Here is a 22,014-nt window from a genome sequence, read left to right as displayed (position 1 = left end):
GCAGCGTACAAGTAGCATGTGTGGCCGTAGCATTACTAAATAAATAAAATAAAATATGGCAACGCTGATTTTGACAGTTTTTATTCAGCTAATCAGCAATTGTGGTGAATTTGTTCATAACAAAAGCAAGGTGAACAAAAGTTTCGTATGATANGTTACTAAATAAATAAAATAAAATATGGCAACGCTGACTTTGGCAGTTTTTATTCAGCTAAGGTGAATTTGTTCATAACAAAAGCAAGGTGAACAAAAGTTTCGTATGATAAAAGCAAACGTCTCGATTATAAGCTGCTCTTTGGTTCATAATTGCGGAATCAGTGATTTTTGTGATTTTATTTTCCAATTTGATTGCAAAATGTTATTGAAAATTAATTTTATAAAAGTGTAAACATACTGCTCTTGGAAAGTCCTTCAAACGCTTATATATAGTTGATATTTGGAGTGTTTAACGAGTGCTACGCAAATTGAGACCTCGACGAGCCGCACCGTATTATCGATTTATGCAAGTAATTTTTTCGTGTATGGTCATTTCACGGACAGAAAAAATTATATTTCGTTGCGAAGCATTCCACATCATCAAGACTGAAAAAAAAACGCAAACTTATAAGAGTATAAAAAATTGTGCATAGGCAGATCGTTCATGCATTTTACAATAGTACTATATTAAATTAAGCGTTGGATATTTATATCTTGTTTGTGTGTTGACGGCAGGGCGCTGGGCAAGTGTATAAACATATTTACACATGATATAATAAAAGAAGGTAGTTCCACTTCATGAATGATGGTTCCACTTGACTTTTGGAGGTCATGAACAAAAGACATTACATGCTTCATGTTTGGAGGTACTATGACATTTTAATCGAAATATAGCTACCAGATTGCAACTTTCCATTAAATTTTTTCAACGGCCTTTGGAAACATACACGAGATACCTGTGCTAGGATGCCGGTATACAGAATTGTTAAACGACTTTTATGGGAAGGACATTAATTCGAATTTGTTGAATCTTTTAAATAAAAAGATTTAATTATTTTTAGACAGCATAAATAAGATTTATTTTCAATTTCTAGGCAAGGATTAGCAATTCCATAAAAGCAAATACATGTGTATATAGTATATACATTAGACCGCATCACCAAAAAAAGTTGCGGTTTTTCCACCGGGATTACAAAATTTATTATGAGAGGATTTTTTCAAAAAACATCTTTAAGAAACCATTTTTATTCATAAAAAACTCCATTTTTGGAGGTATTTTCAAATCGGTCCAGCTCGCTTAATCTTATTATTTATCGAAATATTTTGGTGGACGTCTTAAAATATACCTAATAGATTTTATAAATCCAATGGAAAAACCGTACCATTTTTTTTTGTATGGGGAGTGATGTAGTCTAATATAAATATACATATATGCTATATACATACATACATAAAAATATGCGATTATCTCCTACATATATTGCAAAGTAAATTTGCATTTTTGTTTGTATATATGTTTTTAATACGTATGCATATCGTACTAAACTTCTGTAGGGTCATCTGAAAAAACAAAAAAATTATGTGTATTCATTTAAACGCTTAATTGCCTCGTAAACGCGTAAATTTCGCAAATAAACCGGTTTTTAATACAAATGAAGTAAGTTTACTTCAAACATCCCAACATCCGCCAAAAAATTCGAAGTGAAAAAACCTTCCTTTTTTATCATGTATGTATTTACTATAGCAGTTAATGGAATTTATATGCACTTCGTGTATTGTACTGGCCCCCGTTGCACCTACTAAGAGAGCAGTTAAAATTTTTTATTTGCCATTTACATTGTGGCGATACTGATTTCCGCGGAGATATTCTGCCGAGTAGAATACCGGCGGCTACTCTGTGTACAAAAAAAAAAAAAAACAAACAAAAAAGTGAGAGTGAAGATTGCAATGGAGCAAGTTACACAAAGTAAACGCAGATGTGGCACCCAAAGATATAATTATCTTGTATTTGCTGTTGTGCTGACAAATCTATTCGCTGGAAGTTTGCAGGTGAGTAAACATCAATTAAGAAAAAATAAATAAAATTCGCAGTGTATGAAATGCATAAGTAGTGGTGGCATTAATAGGATAAATGAACAAGATTGAACAAATATTTCGCTAGATAGATACAATATGATGACATTAGCAAAGGCAAATGGGAATGTCGCAAAAAAAAATTAAAACATAAAGTTAATTATTTCCTAATAGCGGTTAATAGACCGTGTAACTTGTACCTAGTAAATAGGTACATATTGGGGATACCAATCTAGAGGTCCGGGGATCCCGGTGTTTTTAAGGTCCCGAAAATCCCGGGATTCGCTAACATTAATCGCGAAAAATTTGAAATATCGAATTAATACCTAGTAAAAACTAGTTTATGAATTTGAAGTATGATTTTTGTAAAATGCCGTTTTGACTACAGTTAACAAAAAGCTTGAAACTTTACTTTTTAAATTGCAGCCTGAGCCTTTTTTTGGAAGATTTTTATGAATGTACTCATAGAGTCGCTAATGTAATCCAAACATAATGTTTTAAGGAAAAGTTACATAATTTTATAAATCAATCTACCTAAACTTCCTCAATTCGAAAAATTTATAATTAATCCGACGTGATGGTAAGTAAAAGAAGTTCAAATATTTTATAATGGAGGAGATCGGGTCATTATCTTCAAATGGCTAATGACTACCTTTTGACAGTTTAGCCTAAAAGTCTTGAGGCCGAAAGATGTTTTTCATCAGCAGGTTTTTTATGTATCAAGTTTTGGTCAAGATTAGAAGACTCCAATTTAAATACTTTGCTGCACTTACGTACATATTTTAAGTGCAATAATAACAACACCGACACAAAAAAATTGGTGTTTGCTTTTAACCAGACTCACCTACCGCCATGTATTTTGACCCGCTGAATCCGGGAGAATGTGTCTTTGTATAATTTTGTTTAATGTTTTTTTTTTATTAATAATTACTTTCAAAAGTACCTGGTATTTACATTAGGAGTGTACTCGTACGCCCAACTATCTAAAGTTTTAGAGAGTTTAGGTTTTGCGTTCTCGTACCCAAAAAACTTGCAAAGTAGGGGAAATTGAGAGAGCGAAATGTGAAAGAGAGCTGCAAATTTCTGCTGGAAAAATTTTTCTTAGCTAAAACTTGCAAGTAAGAAAATCAGCTGGTCACAAACACATGTTTGTAAATAAACAAAAGAAAATATGGCCTTTTTGAGTTATTTATTGCAAATTTTTATTACTAATGCTAGTATATAACAAAAAGTGCGTAAATTTAATAAGCACAACGTTTGTTGAGTTTATTTTTCGTTAATTTGCTATTAATCTCCAGTTTGTTTACTTTAGTGCGTGCTGACTATGGTTGCCGTATGACATTTTTCGTTTGTACCATAATTTTCCTTTAAATATACCAAAATAGATTTAAATGAAGCATGCTGAAATGTTTTTTTGCTGAAGTTTTCGGTTTTGGTAGGTTGATTGTTGAAATTAAAATTTTATAATTTTAAACTTACTCTTTTACATTTTTTTGGATCAAAGATGGGTGTTTGGAGGAGATACTCTTGTTTTTAATGCGTCCCCATGTGATATCAGAAATAATTATGAGAAAAATAACTTATTCATTCCGATATAATTAATTCGTATTTTAAAAAGGTTTTTCTTATCCAAAACGATTCAATTGTATAAAATGCCAAATCGGCTGAAAATGCACCAAGCAGAAAATAAATTGCCAAATTAATCACCAGTGGCAACTGTGCAAGTGATCAGCTGTTTCGAAGGTTGCAAGTTTTTGCAAATTTTGCGTTCTCGTACTTCTGTTGATATTTCGTCTCTTTGAGAGCGAATGCTGCTAAATTCTCAGAACTTTTTCTGCTGGAGAATTTTGTTCTCTCAATACTTAAACAATATCCCGAAATCCCGAGATCGAACTGTTCCGTATATTTTGGCATCCCTAGTAGATATGTATGTACATAACTATATACTACTAACAAACTGGTTTTAATGATTTCCAAACACACTCTTTCAATAAACAATTGATGTTATCGGATAGTATATACATATGTACATATGCATGTATTTATGTACATACCTACTAGGAATGTTAAGACTGCAATTTTTACAGAGCTCATCCTTTATAGCAAATTGGGAATTCCCATTGTTTTTGCGTTTGTAGTTTATCAAGATTCGGTTTAATATTGGGCTTATATATAATTCAATAACTGCATCACTCCCCATAAAGAAAAAAAAATCGGTACTGTTTTTCCATCGGAATTATAAAATCTATTATATTTTTAAGACTTCCACCGAAATATTTCGGAAGAATATTAAGATTTACGTGAGCTGGACTGATTTGAAAATTCCTCCAAAAATTTATTTTTTTTGTGAATAAAAACAGTTTTTTAAAGTATTTTTTGCAAAAAATCACCTTAGATGACCAAACAGTTTAAGTTTAAAAAATGAGCAGAAAAAAATTTCAACGGAATCACAGTAATGAGAGTTTTGATGCTGTTTTTGAACTTTTTTCAAAGACTGCTTTAAGAAAACCTCAGCCTAAACTTTATCGATTCAGACTTATGAAGTATCATTGGAAAAGAATTTCCTCACCCTTTTTATTTCTTTGCAAATAAGCTCATTCAAAGCATGAAAAAGAAAGGTAAGACAAAATGAGCCACATTCCATGTGGAATTAAGATGTGTTGGTATATGAAATAAAAAGGCTAGGAAATACCTTTCCACTCCTACCTCACAAGTCTATGTCGGTAAAGTTTGGCCCAGCTCTTCAAGTTTTTCTTAAACAGATCTTCGAAAAAAGTTAAAAACAGCAGCAAAAATCTCATTACTGTGATTCCGTTGAACAGTTTTTTTTAAATATTTTTCTGCAAATTTTTTTTTAGGGGCTTCAAAACTATCATACTCGAATATACACAACTCTGGAATACTTGATTTGAAACTTTGACTTTTATTTTTGCCTGGAAAAATAAAAGGCAAAAATTACCGACAATTTTCTGCTCAAAAAAATAAAAGGCAAATTTTAACTTTTATTTTAGCCTTAAAAAAATTAAAAAAGCAGAAGTAATCGGTATTATTTGCTCAAAATAATAAAAGTAAAAAAAAAAAAATAACTAAAATTGTTTGCTTTATATCGGTCTCCGATTACAGTGAATTCCAAATATGACCTTTTATTAAATTTTCTCTTTAATTTTATTATAAAAGATATTCGGTAATCGCAACAACGACTGATTTTAATCAGCCTCGACTACCGAGGGGGTACTATATTTATATATGCGCATATGCATGGGCAGCCTTTTGTTTCATTTAATTCAGCATCGTCTTATCTCTGTTGAGTCACCTACCTACATACAGTATCGGTCATATCTATAGCACGCCATTTCAAAGTGATATTGTTTGCAACTTATGTTTATTTATTTATATTTGAGAATTTTCAATTAAAATACAGTTCTTTCTCTAACAAACCCCATATAAACCCAAGATTAACAATTTGTAGAAAACTTCGAAAAAGTGCAACAAATTTTCACCTACATTTCAAACTTTTCTCTCGGAAGTGTTTGAATTTTTCTGAATACACAGTTTTATAGCCCGATCAATTTTAGTCTGATAATGTGCAAGTTTCAAGTGGCTAAAAGTTGCCGCTGATTNGCATCAAACATCAAACAATTTGAATTTACATGTTTTTTCTTAGTTTCAAGTCCGGTTGTACCAATCAATTTTAAACTTATCAGCCCGTTAAAGATTAAAACTACACAAATCTGGTCGAAATATTGATGTGCTATCTTTTGTCGCGGGTTGTATTTCTTTGTAAAGCAAACTTGTACTTTTTCTTTTTTCCAGCTGAAACCCCGCAGCTGCTCCTGCTGAAGTTCTTCCAGAAATTTTATATAAAAACAATATTTTTTTTGCTGAATTTGATTTTAGTCAATGTCTACATATATATGTATGTACGTACATACCTACACCTATGAACATAATATTTACATATTTACTGACTTCATATCAAAAAACTCATTAAAATGCTGAGTGGTCCGTTCGTACTGGAAATCGTAGCAATCAAAAATTTGAACAGCGAAGCAAACGCGCTTACTACATACATACAAATATACATATGTACATACATATCAACATATGTATTCAATCCCATCCTGTAAATGCAAATGAAAAAATGCATGCGTAGGTAATGTTCAAGACTTTAGGATAAAAAAAAATATATTTTTTTAGTCCATGTTGAAGTAAATTTAAAACTATGTCGTCAGCCAAACCTCGGTTTGGCTTAAATCAGTTGATTTGTAATTCGAATACTTTGATTTCTTAAATTTATACAATGCAAATGTGGATTGTAAATTTCTAAGCTTATTTTATATGTAATCCTGCAAAGGAACAAATAACATTTTTTTGCTTAAAGTAATGTGTTAACTGAATAATTCATAAAAGTAGGTTCAACCAAAACAAAAAAAAAAAAACACGAAAGCTATCTGCGTCAGCTTAGAATTTCAAAAATTGCTCTCCATGTCCAATTCAACACCCTTTTCTAAAAAAAGATAAATTTACGAAGAGAAAAATTAAAATAAAGCTATGTCATATCCGTTCGAAGGCATCGGCATCGGTGAAAATAAAAATTTTATATTATATACGTATGTAGGTAGTATGTTTACACGTATTCATGCACATTTCCACATTAGACCGTACCAGAAAAAAGTTCGCTCTACACTCCTCAGTCTAAAAGTATTTTTGCAAGACGCATTTCGAAAATGTTTTTTTTTTTTGCCGAAATTAGGGGTCGCCTTTTAATTTTTTCTTAATTTGTTCGACTTTTACAGTCGGATCTTTAAGTCTGATATATCGATGTTCTTGTCTTGAGGAGACGATATTTTATTCCAACGTTGATTGACCTCAAGTACCCCGTTCTAGTATGTATTACACGCCAGATCACAGTTCTTATCGCCTTAACGTACCATCCTAATGTCAGTAAATAAAGCCCAACAAAAACCATTCAACTTTTGTTTAGGAAGTATAACGATTATTCCTGTAGAACTAATTTAGAAAATTTATTTTTATGCCGACTGCAAAGTGGTGGAAAAAGAAATAGGGACACGGCATTAACAAATTTTTCCTATTTTTTTCGTTTATTTAATATTTATTATTATTTTTTTTTTATAAAAGCATAGCTCATTATCTAACATAAACCATTTAAATTCATATTTCAAACTTTGTGCAAAAATTGTAAAAATTCTGAAAAATTGCATCTAAATTTTCAACTTTTTAATCAGATTTTTTAGAATTTATTTGAGTATGGCCCATAAAATGTTAGTAGAATAAAGTGCAAGTTTGAAGCTCCTAAAAATCGTATCGATTTTTGATAATTTGTGTTCTGAATGTATTGCGCACTTTTCTCCATAAAAAAAAATTCGAACATACTTTGTATGATACTTTGTATGGAAGAAAGTGCGTTAAAAAAATTGCCAAAAATCAACGCGATTTTTTAGCAGCTTAAAATTTACACTTCAACCTACTTAAATTTAATGGGCTATAAAACTACATACTCAAAAAAATTTGAAAAAATGTCTTGTCCCTATTTATTTTTCCACCACTGTATGTAGGTGTCAGTAAAAAATGTAAAAAGGAGACCCCTAGGTTTGACCAAAAACAATTTTTTTAAACTGCTTTGCAAAAATACCTCAAGACTCAGGGGTGTACGGCGAACCTTTTTTGTTTGCTTGTAAGGTGGTACGGCCTAATGTACTTACATATGTATGTATGTATGTATATTTCTTTGTGGAAATCTTCTGGTTTAGTGCTTGTTTTTGATCTGTTTAAACAGTTCTTTTATTTATTTATTTGTGATTCGCTTTGTTTATTTTTTCGTAGATTTTATACTTAGGTCAAGTCGTAAATTTAATACTTGTTCGCGAAAGTCTACTACTTTTTGTAAGCGTTTATTTTTTAGTGCTTATTATTTACTTCCATTCCACAATATGTATGTACATCTTATTATTTACATTTAATCTATACGTTATTGAAAATGTTTTGCTTCATAGTTTTTTGATGAATTTCCATCAGTGTGCGAAATCATTTTAACTAAATGTATACAACTGACAGGGATTTGAAGGGGTCAAAGATGGGGAAGAAAACTAGCATAACATAATATCCAAAGAAAGCAAATTTTTAGGTCAACTCAGAACTCCAAATTACTTAACCAAACCGAGTTTCACGTCGATAGCATCAAAAACAACGAAGTTGATTTAAGTCAGCCAAATCGGGTATATATGGCGGCTACATGATATAGTGCTTCGAACCGAACAAAACTTTGTTATTCGCTTATTTTTACTTATTTTTTCGGTTATTCTGAGATCGTTTTCCGGTTCTTCCGGAACCGTTTTTTTCTTTGCTTTTGAAATCCAGTTTTTCGGTTCTTTTCGACCGGTCGCAAGGCCTGGGTTCGAGCCCAGTTTTCGACCACCATCAAAAAATAAAAACAAAAGTGTTTCCTATAGCGGTCGCCCCTCTGCAGGCAATGGAAAACCTCCGAGTGTATCTGCCATGAAAAACAGTTTCTCATAGAGTTACAATCGCCGTTCGGTGTCGGCGTAAAACTGCAGGGTAAGCTACAAAAAACCGGGCCATATGGACCATTTTTTCTTAGATAGATGGACTTCGGATAAGCTCAGCGAGCACTAAGAGACAACCATGTCTAATCGCAAAGATTTTCTATCCCAGGGTGAACGGGAGGCGTTAAAGGGATTTTCTTCGGCGTGCGATAGCAACTTATGCGTCGATATTAATGCGTCGATTACGGATAGCAACGCAACCACAGTTCGGTTGCCGGCTGGCAACGCAACTGTAAAGAAAATTTGTTTTACGAATGGCAACTATCGTAAGTTGCGGTAGAGTTATCGATAATCGAAATTTGACAGTGCGATAACCAGCAAGCGGCTGTAAACAAGCTGTGCGAGTAAAATTAAATTATTAAAATAAAGAGTTTTAAAGAAAAGACAGCAATAAAGCTAACTTCATCACAATTATTTATTTAATAGGAAGAGAAGTGCATGAACGCGGCCTCAATCAGGCGACATTTAAAGGATAAATCCAATCCTCTAGAGCTACCGCGAGCACTGTAATCAAAAGTAAATGCTTTCAAGGTTTTTCTTTTATTATCGTTTTGTGTTCATTTTCAAAGCATATTGAGGACTTCCAAAAGGAGCTGTAGTATAATTGGTTAATAAACAGATGAACCTCATCGTTTAACTTCAATACCTCCGCTCATAAAACCTTGCGCACTTCTTCCTTTTTTCGCAGAAGGAAGTGCCACAGCAATGACTAAAATTTGGAAAACATGGTGTGTCGGTAGTTTCAAAGGACGTACTGCAGTCGATAAAGGTAAAAATTTGCAATCAGTCATCGCTTTTGTTTCGCCAAAGGGCGTACTCCACAGGAACTAAAATTTCAAGTTATTATTTTGTTATTTTCACCATATTCTGTAAAAGGAAACTGCATTGCAAAATGCTAGTATCGTTCAAATTATTAAAAAGTAAAATATATGACATACTTTTCAATTTGTGCTCCTAAATAAGCTCCAAAAACATTCCCAGCAACCACAAAAATGTAGTCGCCTGTATACACACTTTGTAGCTACTGCAAGTGTCAGTTGAAAGTTGCCAGTTGCTATCTGTAATATCGTTTTGGCAACTAGCAACGCAACTGAAGTTCGATTGCTATCGATAATCGATCTATAAATATCGCACCGGAGCGTCTCTGTTGCAGCTGCATAGAGTTTGATGTGGTGCAGTTACCCCAACACATTTTCTAATATGGGCGTTTGCGTGGCTGTAGTCTAAATACCTTAAATCGTACTTTTTAACCAGCCACTTGCGAATGACGTACAGAATAACGAATGATGGGGATGCGATCCTTAAGTTTCGTTTAAGTGACTAATGGATGTGTTTAATATTAGAGTACAACAAAAAAGTTTAGTCCAGAAAAAATATGCAATGAGTAGCAGTTGACTGGAAGGTCGCATTAGTCAAGTTGCTTGCTATCCTTCATTACTTATCACTGGAAGAAAATGATTCATGATACATTCATATTAGTGACGTATGTGTGTAAATATCCACTTATTATTTACTTTTGCGGGTTGGTGATATTGGTATGCCGGTGACACAGATATGGAAGTTATAAAACGACATGCATAAAAACAAGTTATTTTTAAGCAAAAAACAAAACCGACGTCTTCATGATCCAATGATCGGATGCAAACCAAATTAGTATGGGACCACCCTTGAGCTACCATCTTTAATATAAATAAAGAATTCTAGATCGGTTAAAGTAGTCCAGAGTTATGCGGTAACATATGTACATAAAAAAAAATTAAATTAAAAAAAAATATTGCGACGAATTGATAAACTTCTCCTTTTTTGAAGTCGGTTTAAACAATTTCTTATTTATGAAAGTACTTAATAGAAAATTTAATTTTTTTTTGTAAATATGTTAATGGTTTGAAGAAAACTACATGAATTTTCATGGAGAAGTGTTTAGGTAATTAAATTTATAACTAAAGAACGGGACATCGAATCAAAAAATAGACATTATTATAAAGAATTTGTAGTAAAAATTTCAGCCGAATCGGTCCAGTAGATCTTGAGTTATCGTGTACACCAGTTTAAAAAAGTCGTTTATACGACTATACGAAAATAGTATAAGTAATTGGACCAAGTCTGATAGAAATCGATAAAGCGCTTACCGATATACTCTATGTAGTCATAAGTGGGTGGTGCCACGCCTATTTTCTAAAAATCTATAATAATTTTATTTCTTGCTAAGGGATTGTTGTAAGTATTAACTTCAAGTTATTGAAATATCCGAGTTCCCGTGTGTCTAAAATTTACCGCTATATGGGAAGTGGGCGTAATTTTAGCCGACTTAAAAAAAGTTTCAGCCAGGGACCATAACAGTTGCAACTTTTATTAAAAACAACGCTCTTTAACAATTATTTTTTGCCTTTTATTTAATTACTCCTTAAATAACCATTATCTCCGACTTTTACTTTATAAATCCAAAATAACTATTATTTTTGATTTTTATCTAAATAATCTGCAAATAACAGTTATTTTTGATTTTTAAATGATATGTCTTAGATAACAGTTATCGAAGACTTTTTTTATAAAAAAATTATAGATAAAAATCACTTACCTTTATTTTTTAAATCATACTTATAAAAGTCATTTGTATAAGTCATAGTAAGCTTTTGTTTCCTAACACCTTCTTAAATGCTAATGACTTTTACACGAATGATTTAAAAATAAAGGTCGGTGACTGATTTATATTGATGACTCTTAAAAGTAAAAGTCACTGACTGATTTTTATTGATGACTTTTATAAATAAAAGTCTTCAATAACTGTTATCTAAGACATACATATAATATAAAAATCAAAAATAAATGTTATTTTTTTTTTAATTTTGCATAAAAACTGATTTTCAAATTTGAGTCTCGGTGTAAAAAGGAATCGCGTGGTATGAATCACTTAGTTGTAGAACATTTCCTTCATTGTGAATTTTTCCATGACAGTTTTCCTCAATAACTGTTATGTTCGGTCCCTGATTTCAGTATATTTCTTTTCTGTACCAAGGGCAATGACTATTTATTTTGGTAGACTGTAGATCTCAGAAATAGGTGGTGCCACGCCCATTCCCCAAAGCATTATAACAATCTCATTTATTGCCTAGAGACTATTGCAACCATCGCTTTTGAGTGAAGTAGCTTCGGTAGCTACCAATTTATTGCAGTTTTCGTATTTCAGTAAATTACCGTTATATGTGAGATGGGCGTGGTTACCGCCGATTTCGCCCATTTTCAACACTAACCTACCTTGGATAAAGGGCAACCGTCTTCAAAAAAGTCACAACTCAAAATTTGGCACTTTTGAGATTATGCCCTAGAAATGTACGCAGAGCTTTTATTTACCTTTCAGCAAAAGCTGGAGCAAATTTTTGTTATAATTTGTTAAAAAAAAAACCTAAGGTAAAGTCGCCTTGCCCATATGATTATCATGCGCATTTTCTGACAAACGACTTATTTTGATTTGTGACTCTTTTGAAGACGGTGTGCGATATGTAACCAATTTCATTGAGATATCTCATGCTTTACCCAAGTTATCTTGTAAGTGGACGGGCAGAAGGACATCCAGACATACGGGTACTTAGTTAATTCGATTTCTCTTTTCATTCTGAGTATTTGTGCAGAAGTGTGCTCGGGTATAAAAATGTATCGCCTTTCGGCGCCTTTCTACCATTCCCACTTCTAACTGCTGTAACTTCTAAAGTCCGTTGAATTTCGAAATGGGAAAGCGCTTAAACAATTCTTAAAAGTATGTCGAACTTTCTAAACGAAAAATAAATCTTCACAAGTTTTATTTTTTTTTTGGGTAGTGTAACCCCTTATTTTAAGATGAAATTTGCTCTTTTCGAAAGCCATAACCTTTAGAGGCTATCCTTCGGACTTTTCGATTCTTTTATAAGCGTCTAATATAATCTTGTTCTCTTCGTTTCTGCCTTTCCTGTTAGCCTGTGGGTTGGTCAATTGACCTGTAGCCGAACAAATAGCCCTCTTGTGATTACGCTGACGAGGAACTTCGAGGCAAATTGAGTTTATTTACCCATGCTGGCCTTTTTGACATTCGCTTATTGCCTTCTTCTGTCGCTTGTCCCGATAAGTCACCATAGATACTGAAGATGCGGGTGAATTTCCGATGTTGTCTAGTTGTGACAAAACAACCTCATCGTCGGCGCCGTTGTCGTTTTCTAAACCTCGGAGCTGAGGCCCAATGTAACGATGTAGTGCAGTAGCCTGCCTGCCCAAAGTTTGCTAGGATACTTCCGTTGTTTCCATTCCGGTACCATGGTCTGGGTTTTCGCACAGAAACTTGGGTAATTCAAGAGTATCGAAGACAAAAATACTGCTCGTATCATATACCGCTCGTTCGAGGTAGCTATATACCTGCATCGCAATGAACTTTCCTGTCTCTCCATAAGGATTGAAATACCTGCTATTGCGGATTTTTTTAATGTTTTATAGATGCTGCAAAATTCATTTTTAAATAGTTTTGTAGTTTATGTTTTATTAAAATTCGTAAAATTGTACTCTCCTTGCCTCAAAATGCTATCATCTTAAATTGGGGACACAAATTTCTGTTGTAAATTGGTTATCATACAAATGTACTTGTCCGTGTATACATACATAGTTTCTTTACTTATTGCAAATCGCAAATTTTTGAATGGCTTTTATTTTCGCGAGTCGCTTGAGTGGTACTTAAATGAACTCCTGCTCAAATTCTGAGGATATATATATATATGTACATATGTAGATATGTATGAATATGTATAATAAGTTCGTGCAGAAAGGCATTAATTCAAAATTTAAAATTTTTAAATTTTTGATGCTGGAGTACTTACATATGTACCAAAATTGTACACAGTTCGTATACATATGTATATGTATGTATGCATAAAAGATATTTGTTTGTAATCTATACCGCAAAAATCTAATTATATGTATGTTCTATGCTGAAATACTTTTTATGTATTTTCTGTGAAATGTGAAATTTCAAGTTAATAAACTTTCGAAGATCGCGTGCCATATGAACCTTCATTCAGCCGTGTACTTGGTGCGTGTGCACTCCATTTATGCTATTTAGTCTTATTATGTCGGCATCTTTGTATCTATACACATTAGGGTCGCCCAAAAATGCATGTCTAAAAGTAAAGTCGGAATTTTGATGCTCTCAATCCCTAGGGTTCTTCTATACAAAAAAAAAAAATAAACCCATTTTTTATTTTGAAATCAATAAATATTTAAAGTGCGCTCAAAGCGCTCAAAGTTGTCCATGTATTTTATATGGGAAAAACACAAATTTTCGTTGAAATGGTATAGAACTCTTAAAACTCAATATTTTTCGATCGGATAACTCGGTTGCTCTGCAGGAGATTCCCAATAATAATACCCAATTGTTTATTTAACAAATTTTTCATAGTAACTATAATTTATAGGTCCGCCAAAAACCCCCAAGTACTACGAAAAATGCAATGGGAGGACCAATAAAAAATCGTTAGTATTAAAAAATGGTTAAATAAATATGTGGGTATTACTAATGAAAGTCTCCTGAAGAGAACCTGAGTTTCCTTTTTGGTTGTTGTTGTTTCCGACAGGGTGGGTGTATGATGTATTATGGAACGAATTTCCGTCATCCCTTGTCAAATTTGGTTTGGAGACAAACCGGTTTCGGCGTTGTGCCATCTTCAGTGTCATTTTTCGTTCTGCANTGTCTCCAAACCAAATTTGACAAGGGATGACGGAAATTCGTTCCATAATACATCAGAACCTGAGTTGTCCGATCGAAAAGTATAGATTTTCAAGGAAACCGAGAAAGGCCGTTTTTCCCATATAAAATAGATGGGAAACTTTGAGCGCTTTGAGCGACCTCTTAAATATTTTTGGATTTCAAAATTAAAAAATAGAAGTATCCTTTTTTCCATATAGAACAATCCTAGGGGGGTGAGAGCATTGAGATTCCGACTTTACTCTTTTTGGACCACCCTAATACGCATACATACATATTTACCTACATACTACGTAGTTCAAATTGAAACTTGCGTTAAATTGATTGCATTTATGATCGCGTTTGTATGAATTAATGCTGAATATTCAATTAAAAAAGTGTATGAATTGACCATTGATGAGAGTAAATTCACATCTGTCATACTTGATAGGAGGTCAGCCAAAGTTCAAATCCGTTTGTGGTACGTAATATTTTTATAAAAAAAGAAATTAGGAAGCAGAAGCAGAGCTCATTGCGAAAAAAGGTAGAATGTAAACTACATATTGAGACGTGATACTTTTATCAAGCCACTTTAATGAGACACGTAGTGCTATACGATTGTTTAATATTATTTAAAGACCGTAGCTATTATTTGCATTTAAAACCCAACTAATAATAAAAAAACGAGTGATTTACTTTTAAAATGGCTCGATGTGTCTTATTAAAATGACAGCGATTTTAAGAATGATACAAAGCGGAATGCTTAGTCGTTACAGAAATTCATTGATGGTCACGTGTAAAATATAATAAAAAGGCGGTTTGATACATACGTATATATGTATGTACATTAGACTGCATCACTCCCTTTCCAAAAAAAAAAAAAAAAAAATCGGTACTGTGTTTACGTTAGGATTATAAAATCTATTATATTTTAAGACTTGCGCCAAAATATTTCGGTAAGACTACTAAGATTTACGCGAGGTGGACGGATTGGAAAATATTGTTATTGAGCTTTGTACCACGATTATGTTTAAGTAATGCGGTTTTTGATGCTGTTTTTTTTAACTTTTTTTCAAACAAAAAAAATTTGCGTACATACGCTGAGTTTAAAGTATTAGTTCTGTTCGTCGAGAAAAAGATTTTTACGAATTTGTACGAACTATCATGATTCTTACCCAAATCGCGTTCGTGCAGAGCAAAAAATTATCCATCACTCAAGAGAGTAAAGTGACGGTGTCCTGGAGAGAAGTTGCAAATTATGCTGGAAAAATTTTAGCCAGCAATAATTTGCAATCACGAAAAACATATGATTGTGTAGAACGGGTTACTTAAGGCTAATAACCTTTGGAACAAAAAAAAAATGTCTCCTCGAGGCAAGAACAACGCTATATATACCACTTTAATATCCGACTGTAAATGCCGAAAATATGACGAAAAATGTAAAAAGACCCCCACGTTCGCAAAAAGAATCGAAATTGCCTAGCAAAAATACTTTACGACACAAGAGTGTGCGGCGAACTTTTTTCCGGTGCGGCCTAATATACATACTTGCATACTACATATACAGCCAGCATCAAAAATATATGCATACCCTGACGTTTTGACGATTTTATCTGTTTCTATTTTCCGTAAAAAATGTTTCTTACTTTAAAGGAAGAAAATGCGAAACACCCTCGGCAAGAAAAAAAAAAAATCAAAAATCAACGAAAATTTTTGAAACTTGCTCTTGATTATACTAAAATTTAATGGGCGACAAAACTGCATACTCAAAATTTTCTAAGAAATCGAGTTGAACAAAGCAAAATTTCGAAGCAAGTCTCTTGGTATTTCTTGCATTTTTCCCCCGAGTTGTGTGTGAAATTAAAATAAAATTATTCTTGTCGTTTTCACTGTTGAATGAACTACATATATTATAATAAAAAAATATGAAAAATATAAATAAATAAAATCGGCAAAACGTCAGGGTATGCATATATTTGACGCTGACTGTATGTATTATTTGTTTTCGCTCATATGGCGTGATAAGATCGGAATTGCGCTGGAATATAAATAAAGGCAAAGGTTGAAAGTATGCAACACCTTGGAATATGTAAGAGGGTAAGAAAAAATGGAATGTGCGAGATTTAATGGGTCAGTCAGGAGCAGAGTTGGGCAAAATATCTGATTTTCTACGTAATACGATGTTTCAAAAAAAGTAAAAGGGGGATTTAACAAAAATCACGAATCAGCGTTAATGTGCGTGAGCTTGATCTTTGCGTCTAGTACCATGAATTTCCAGATAATTTTATGTCGTGAACAGTGTAAGTTTCGCCAAGCCATGTGATTCCATCTCCCTGTTTACATTCATAATAGTAGCTCTGATCTAGTACTCCATGAACTTACAGGTTTTTACACGAACTTACAGGAAGTTACAGGAAAAATGATACCGTACTCCAAATTCCTCCAAAATCCTGTAAATGAGAGCGATTTTTCGAGAGTTGTGTAGAGAATGAAGTTGCAAGATTTTACCCGAACTTTTTCTTCTGGTAAAACCATGAAAAGTGTCCAGTGATCACTGGTTGACGTTTTTACAGGAAAAATGTTTTTTTTTTGTTCCCGTACTTTTTGTTGTTACTCACTTTTTACTCTCACTTCAGAGAGTAATTTTGCTGTTGGACATTTTTACAGGATTTTGCACGAAAAGTATTGGATCAGAGCTAATATCGAACAGATTGGCGCTTACACATATGTTAGTGTTTGGCCGAGCTTCTCCTCCGATTTGTGGCGTGCGCCTTGATGTTGTCTCACAAAGGGCACTGTAGGCCCAGTTTTACGCCAGCTCCGAATGGCGATTTTATTTTTAGGAGAAGCTTTTTTTTTAATGGCAGAAATACACTCGGCGGTTTGGCATGGCTTGCCGACGCGACCGCTTAATTTTTTATTTTTTTGATGTCGGTCGGAAGCTGACGAAAAAGACGTTGGTTTTTTTTTTCGAAATTGCCTTGCAAAAATCCTTTACACTCCTACCAAATGTATGTACAAATGATGTGTCTGTATATCGTCCGTTGGGTCATAGAGATGTCTTCTGACGTGCCCGGGACTGCTCAGCTACAAACAGGTACCGGTTTGGATGCTTCTGGCGTAAATGACAAAGTAACAGAGAATCAAAACAAGCTTTCTTAGTTGAAACAATTGAATTTTTTGACTAAATTGAAGAACATTTTTTAAGCCAGATCTTAATAATCCAGCTTTTTTGAAACCTATTTACGTTAAAAAATTTTTCCGAATATTGCATTAGAAATTTGATTTTTTCTGCAAGCAAAAGCGAACGCTTATATTTTGCGTTTCTTTACACTTTAAGGGTATTTACTAAAAATAGAGTTTCCAACTCGGATGTTGTTTCCATACAAACATACATACATATGTACTAGTGATCGAGTTCTTTGGTATCGATACTTTTAATGATCGGATATTTTTGAGAGTACTGAGTACTTTCTTTTAATATGCACATCTTTGTAATATTTCAATGCTTAGTGTAGAAATTTCACAATCTGGCAGCACCTTATTCAAATTAGTATTGTACTTGAAAGCTATTGAAACTTCAAATTGAGTACAATCATTTCTGAATACCGATAAATGTAAATAAAACACAGTACTTTTAAGTATCTATTCGACACTTAATACCATGATAAAAACATTACAAGGTAAATTCATTCTCTCAATTCGTCGGCCATGATTTTGTTCTGACGTTTGCCAACATTTTAAAATCATATAAAATTGAAAATAAAAAAATTAAATTGTTCACAATTGTTGTTGTTTGAGATTGAAAATGAGAATGTGTGTGTGTGAGTTTTGATTTTAAAATTATATTGTTGGCAAACGTCAGACTGCCTCTCAATGGTTTTACCTTGTTATGTTTTTATCATGCTTAATACTGAGTACATTGAATCAATTCTGAGAACAGAGTATTTTTTAGTACTGAGTACATTCGAGTTATTTTTTGAGTACTGAGTTCTTTGTAGTACTCAGTACCGATACTTTTAAAAATCGAGTACGGTCGATCCTTTTGAGAATCGAGTTCTGAGTACTTTTGGTATGGATACTGCCCACCACTAATATGTACATACAAATATTTTTATTAATCTTCAGCAAATAAAGATAATAAAATATTGAAAAAAAANTGCTACCCTAATGCCAGTAAATTAAAGCCTGCTAAAATCGTTAAACTTCTGCTAAGGAAGAACATATTTCGATTCCAGTAGAAAAAAAAAAATATTGCCGAATTTAGTTGTCAACGAAAAATGTGAAAAGGCGACCCCTATACTTGTGAGGTGGTACGGGTAGTGTATATTAAAGATCAACAAGTATATCGAGGGCTTATATTCAATATGACCTATCTGCAGTTTTCACAAGAGTGAGATTATATAAAGATCCNTTTATTTTTCAGGACTGCGTATGGTATGGCGTTTGCAACAGTGATGCGTATCAGNAATTTGTTTTTCAGGACTGCGTATGGTATGGCGTTTGCAACAGTGATGCGTATCAGNCGTCATCCATGATGTTTATGCTGACCTTGTATATAGTTTTTTAGAAGAATTAACAAATTAATTTTAAAGTTAAAATTGCATTCAGTGATGACAGTTAAGTCGCAGCTGGGTTCTAACATAAAAAGGTGGTTTTTGTAAAAACTGCAGATAGGTCATATTGAATATAAGCCCTAGATATGTATGTATTTATAAATGGAAAAAACTTTGTTATCTAAATTTTAGCTGCATANGCATAAGCAATATTGTGTTTACAATGGAACTGCGAAAGTTCTGCCTGCTGATGGATTGGAGCTACTTAAAGAAAGATGCAGTCATTTGCTCGACGGTGGCGTAACTGAGTTTTGTTGCGATAGCGAACAGGTATGTACATTTGTTGGAGACTTACAACGCACCACATTCTTCATTCGTCGTGTGTGTGTGCTATTAGCGTGCTATTTGCTAATTGTATCGTTATACATTTTTTATCTCATTTAAGGTTACAATACTGAACGATAATATTAAATTGGCTGCGAATTTTCTCGAGCGCTGTCCGTCGTGTATGGCAAATCTTGTGCGTCATTTATGTGACTTTACGTGTTCACCCAAGCAATCAGAGTTTACGAAAGTTGCTGAAACTGCTATCTCAGCGAATGGTGAGCTCAGTAGCAATATTTCTCTGTTTGTTAGGCAATGTCTCACTTAAATACTATTTATATTTATGTAGGCAAAGTTTACGTTAATGCATTGGATTTACATATAACTGCTGCATACACAAATAATACGTACAAATCATGTTCACAGGTAAGTTTTAGATACTTTTTTTTTTAAAACTAAATATTTAAGATTTTGATAAGAACTTACAAAAGTGTTAATGGCACTAATGGTGTTAATGGTATACATATGTAACAATGTATACATATGTTTTGCACAAAAATAATATAATAATAGGTCACTTAACGCCCTCTTATGTACAATATACAATAGGGGTGTTGAAGACATTAGAATGGTTAGAAAATATCTTGCAATACTAACTTCAAATGATTATATCTTTTCGGCCCCAGAAAAATCTTCACAAAAAACAATCATGTGCTCGAGACTGAAATTTTGTAAAGGCTACAGCAACAAGGGAATCAGATTTTGGAACAATGTAGGAAACGGTTGAACAAAAAAAAATATATATATGTATTAGCGTGGTCCTTCAAAATATCAACATCTAAATTTTGTATGGGGCACACGCATTTATTTTGTTCTACGTATAAAATAAAGACATACACGAAAGTTCAAATTTAAAAACTTTGAGGCCGCCACCAGGGTGTGAAAAAAGTGATAAAAGTACGTTGCACTTTATTACTGATGCAGTAAAATATGTTCGAAGGCACCCGAGAGAAGAGCTGTTTTCTTAGTGCATCAAACTACGCATAAAACTCCATCGGTTGATGTATGGGGAGCTATTAGCTTAGAGGGACCAGGAGCTCTTCATTTTGTTGGAGGTTTTATGAGACAATATTTGAGGGAAACACAGAGAGCAAAGACGAATATTTTTGTCATTCCCAAGATAGCCGGTTCTACGTACCGGAATGACTCGGGTTTAACCCGACCAAGGGCTGTTGTTTCGGCGACCTAACCCCGCTTAGATCGGCGATACCCCTCAATCATTGTTCGTCCATGGAGCAACTCCTTGCAGCCGGATTGCTCCGCATCCTTCTTCTCCGGGCGGGCGTAGAGCCCAACCCCGGACCAGAAACGTATTTCTGCTGTGTTTGCCAAAATCGACTCCATCCAAACTCCACTTCGGTTAGGTGCAATTCATGCAACGGATCGAGTCACCTAAGAACCTGCTCTGGTCTTAGGTCTCATCGGGAGTGGACCACAAGCTATGTGGCTCCCTGCTACTCAAGCCAAACGGCACAATCAGCCTCCACGGCTACCCGCTCGCGCAACGCATCCAACACCCGAAGAGCCTGCACGGCTCCGAGAAGCTCCTCTGGGCAGCAGCAAACCCCCCACTTCCGCCTATGCTCCGGTCTACGCACCACGCGCGAATGGACTGTGAACTACAGCGCCCCATGCTGTAGAGCACCACTGACACAGACAACAGCGCCCTCATTGCAGCCACCTACCAACAGGCAGCAACAGCAAGCGCGTCAGATGCAACAGGCCCAAGGTAGACCTCACTCCTCCCTCACCCCCCGTATCGCGACTAGCCTCCCAAGGCATACGAAACTCCTACAATTCTACTGCAACGGACTCAAGAGTAAGATTGAGGAGATAGTAGTCTTTATGGGTCGGCATGGCATATTGATAGCTGCGGTCCAAGAAACGAAGTTGCACAGCAACTCAACTCTATTGGGTTGCGCCGCCTACAATGTGCTCCATAAAGAAACCGTGCTCCGTAAAGAAATGTGCTCCGTATGGAAACCTTTTGGCTGAGCAGATAGACGATTCGACATTCTGCACCATGCACGACGACGCCCCCACCAGGATTATGGGTAGCTGCAGCAGCTCGCAAGACCTCACAATTGCTAGCGCTGGGTTGATCAATAGCATCTCATGGCGACCTATGCTAACACCAGCATCAGACCATCTACCCATAATCATCTTGATCAATAAGCCCACCGACTTTGCTCCCGCGGACCACCGAACCTACACCAACTTCCTTCAAAGCTGATTGGGACGGCTTCGCGGAAGTCACCGAGAGCAGCTTCGTCGCCCTTCCCACACCCACAAACATACATACTGGCGAACGCCAGTTCCGCAGGGTAGTCACTACCGCAGCGGCTCGCTTCATCCCGTCCGGACGTATCGCGGAAGTCCGCCCAAATTTCCCGGCCGAAGCAGCTGTACTAGCAAATGAGCGTGACCACCTACGCCAGGTCGACCCCGGGGACCATCGGCGTAGCCAGAATAAAATTTAGGGGGGGCTCGACCCTATTAAGCTGGCATTTCAGGGTACTATTTTATATATTTATAAGGAAAATTTGAAAGTTAGGGGGGGAAGGCTCGAGCACCCCCCTGCCCCTACCTGGCTACGCCCATGCCGGGGACCCCCGTCTGAGGGACCTTAATATGGAGATTCGGCAACTGGTAAATCAGCATAAGCGGAAAAAGTGGGAGGAGCACTTGAAGGCCTGTAACTTCACATCTGGTGTGAGTAAGCTCTGGTCAACCGTGAGGT

General features: G+C 34.8%; 1 protein-coding gene across 1 annotated transcript in view; it reads left to right on the top strand.

Annotated features, from left to right (window-relative positions):
- The first annotated feature begins 247 nt into the window (after window positions 1-247).
- Npc1a (Niemann-Pick type C-1a) overlaps window positions 248-22,014 on the top strand; it is a 35,572-nt gene continuing 13,805 nt past the window's right edge. Inside the window, exons 1-6 of the mRNA XM_017619258.1 lie at window positions 248-804; window positions 1,721-2,025; window positions 18,761-18,801; window positions 19,091-19,220; window positions 19,336-19,492; window positions 19,564-19,640. Of these exons, the coding sequence (XP_017474747.1) occupies window positions 1,924-2,025; window positions 18,761-18,801; window positions 19,091-19,220; window positions 19,336-19,492; window positions 19,564-19,640 (507 nt within the window). The 5' untranslated portion in view covers window positions 248-804; window positions 1,721-1,923. The remainder of the gene's footprint in view (window positions 805-1,720; window positions 2,026-18,760; window positions 18,802-19,090; window positions 19,221-19,335; window positions 19,493-19,563; window positions 19,641-22,014) is intronic.

Source organism: Rhagoletis zephyria, unplaced genomic scaffold (genome assembly GCF_001687245.7).
Source record: "Rhagoletis zephyria isolate East Lansing unplaced genomic scaffold, Rhagoletis_zephyria_1.1 Rzeph_scaffold_01821, whole genome shotgun sequence".
Classification (NCBI taxonomy): domain Eukaryota; kingdom Metazoa; phylum Arthropoda; class Insecta; order Diptera; family Tephritidae; genus Rhagoletis; species Rhagoletis zephyria.
Note: the sequence above shows the minus strand (reverse complement) of the source record. Positions and strands in the feature narration are given on the sequence as shown.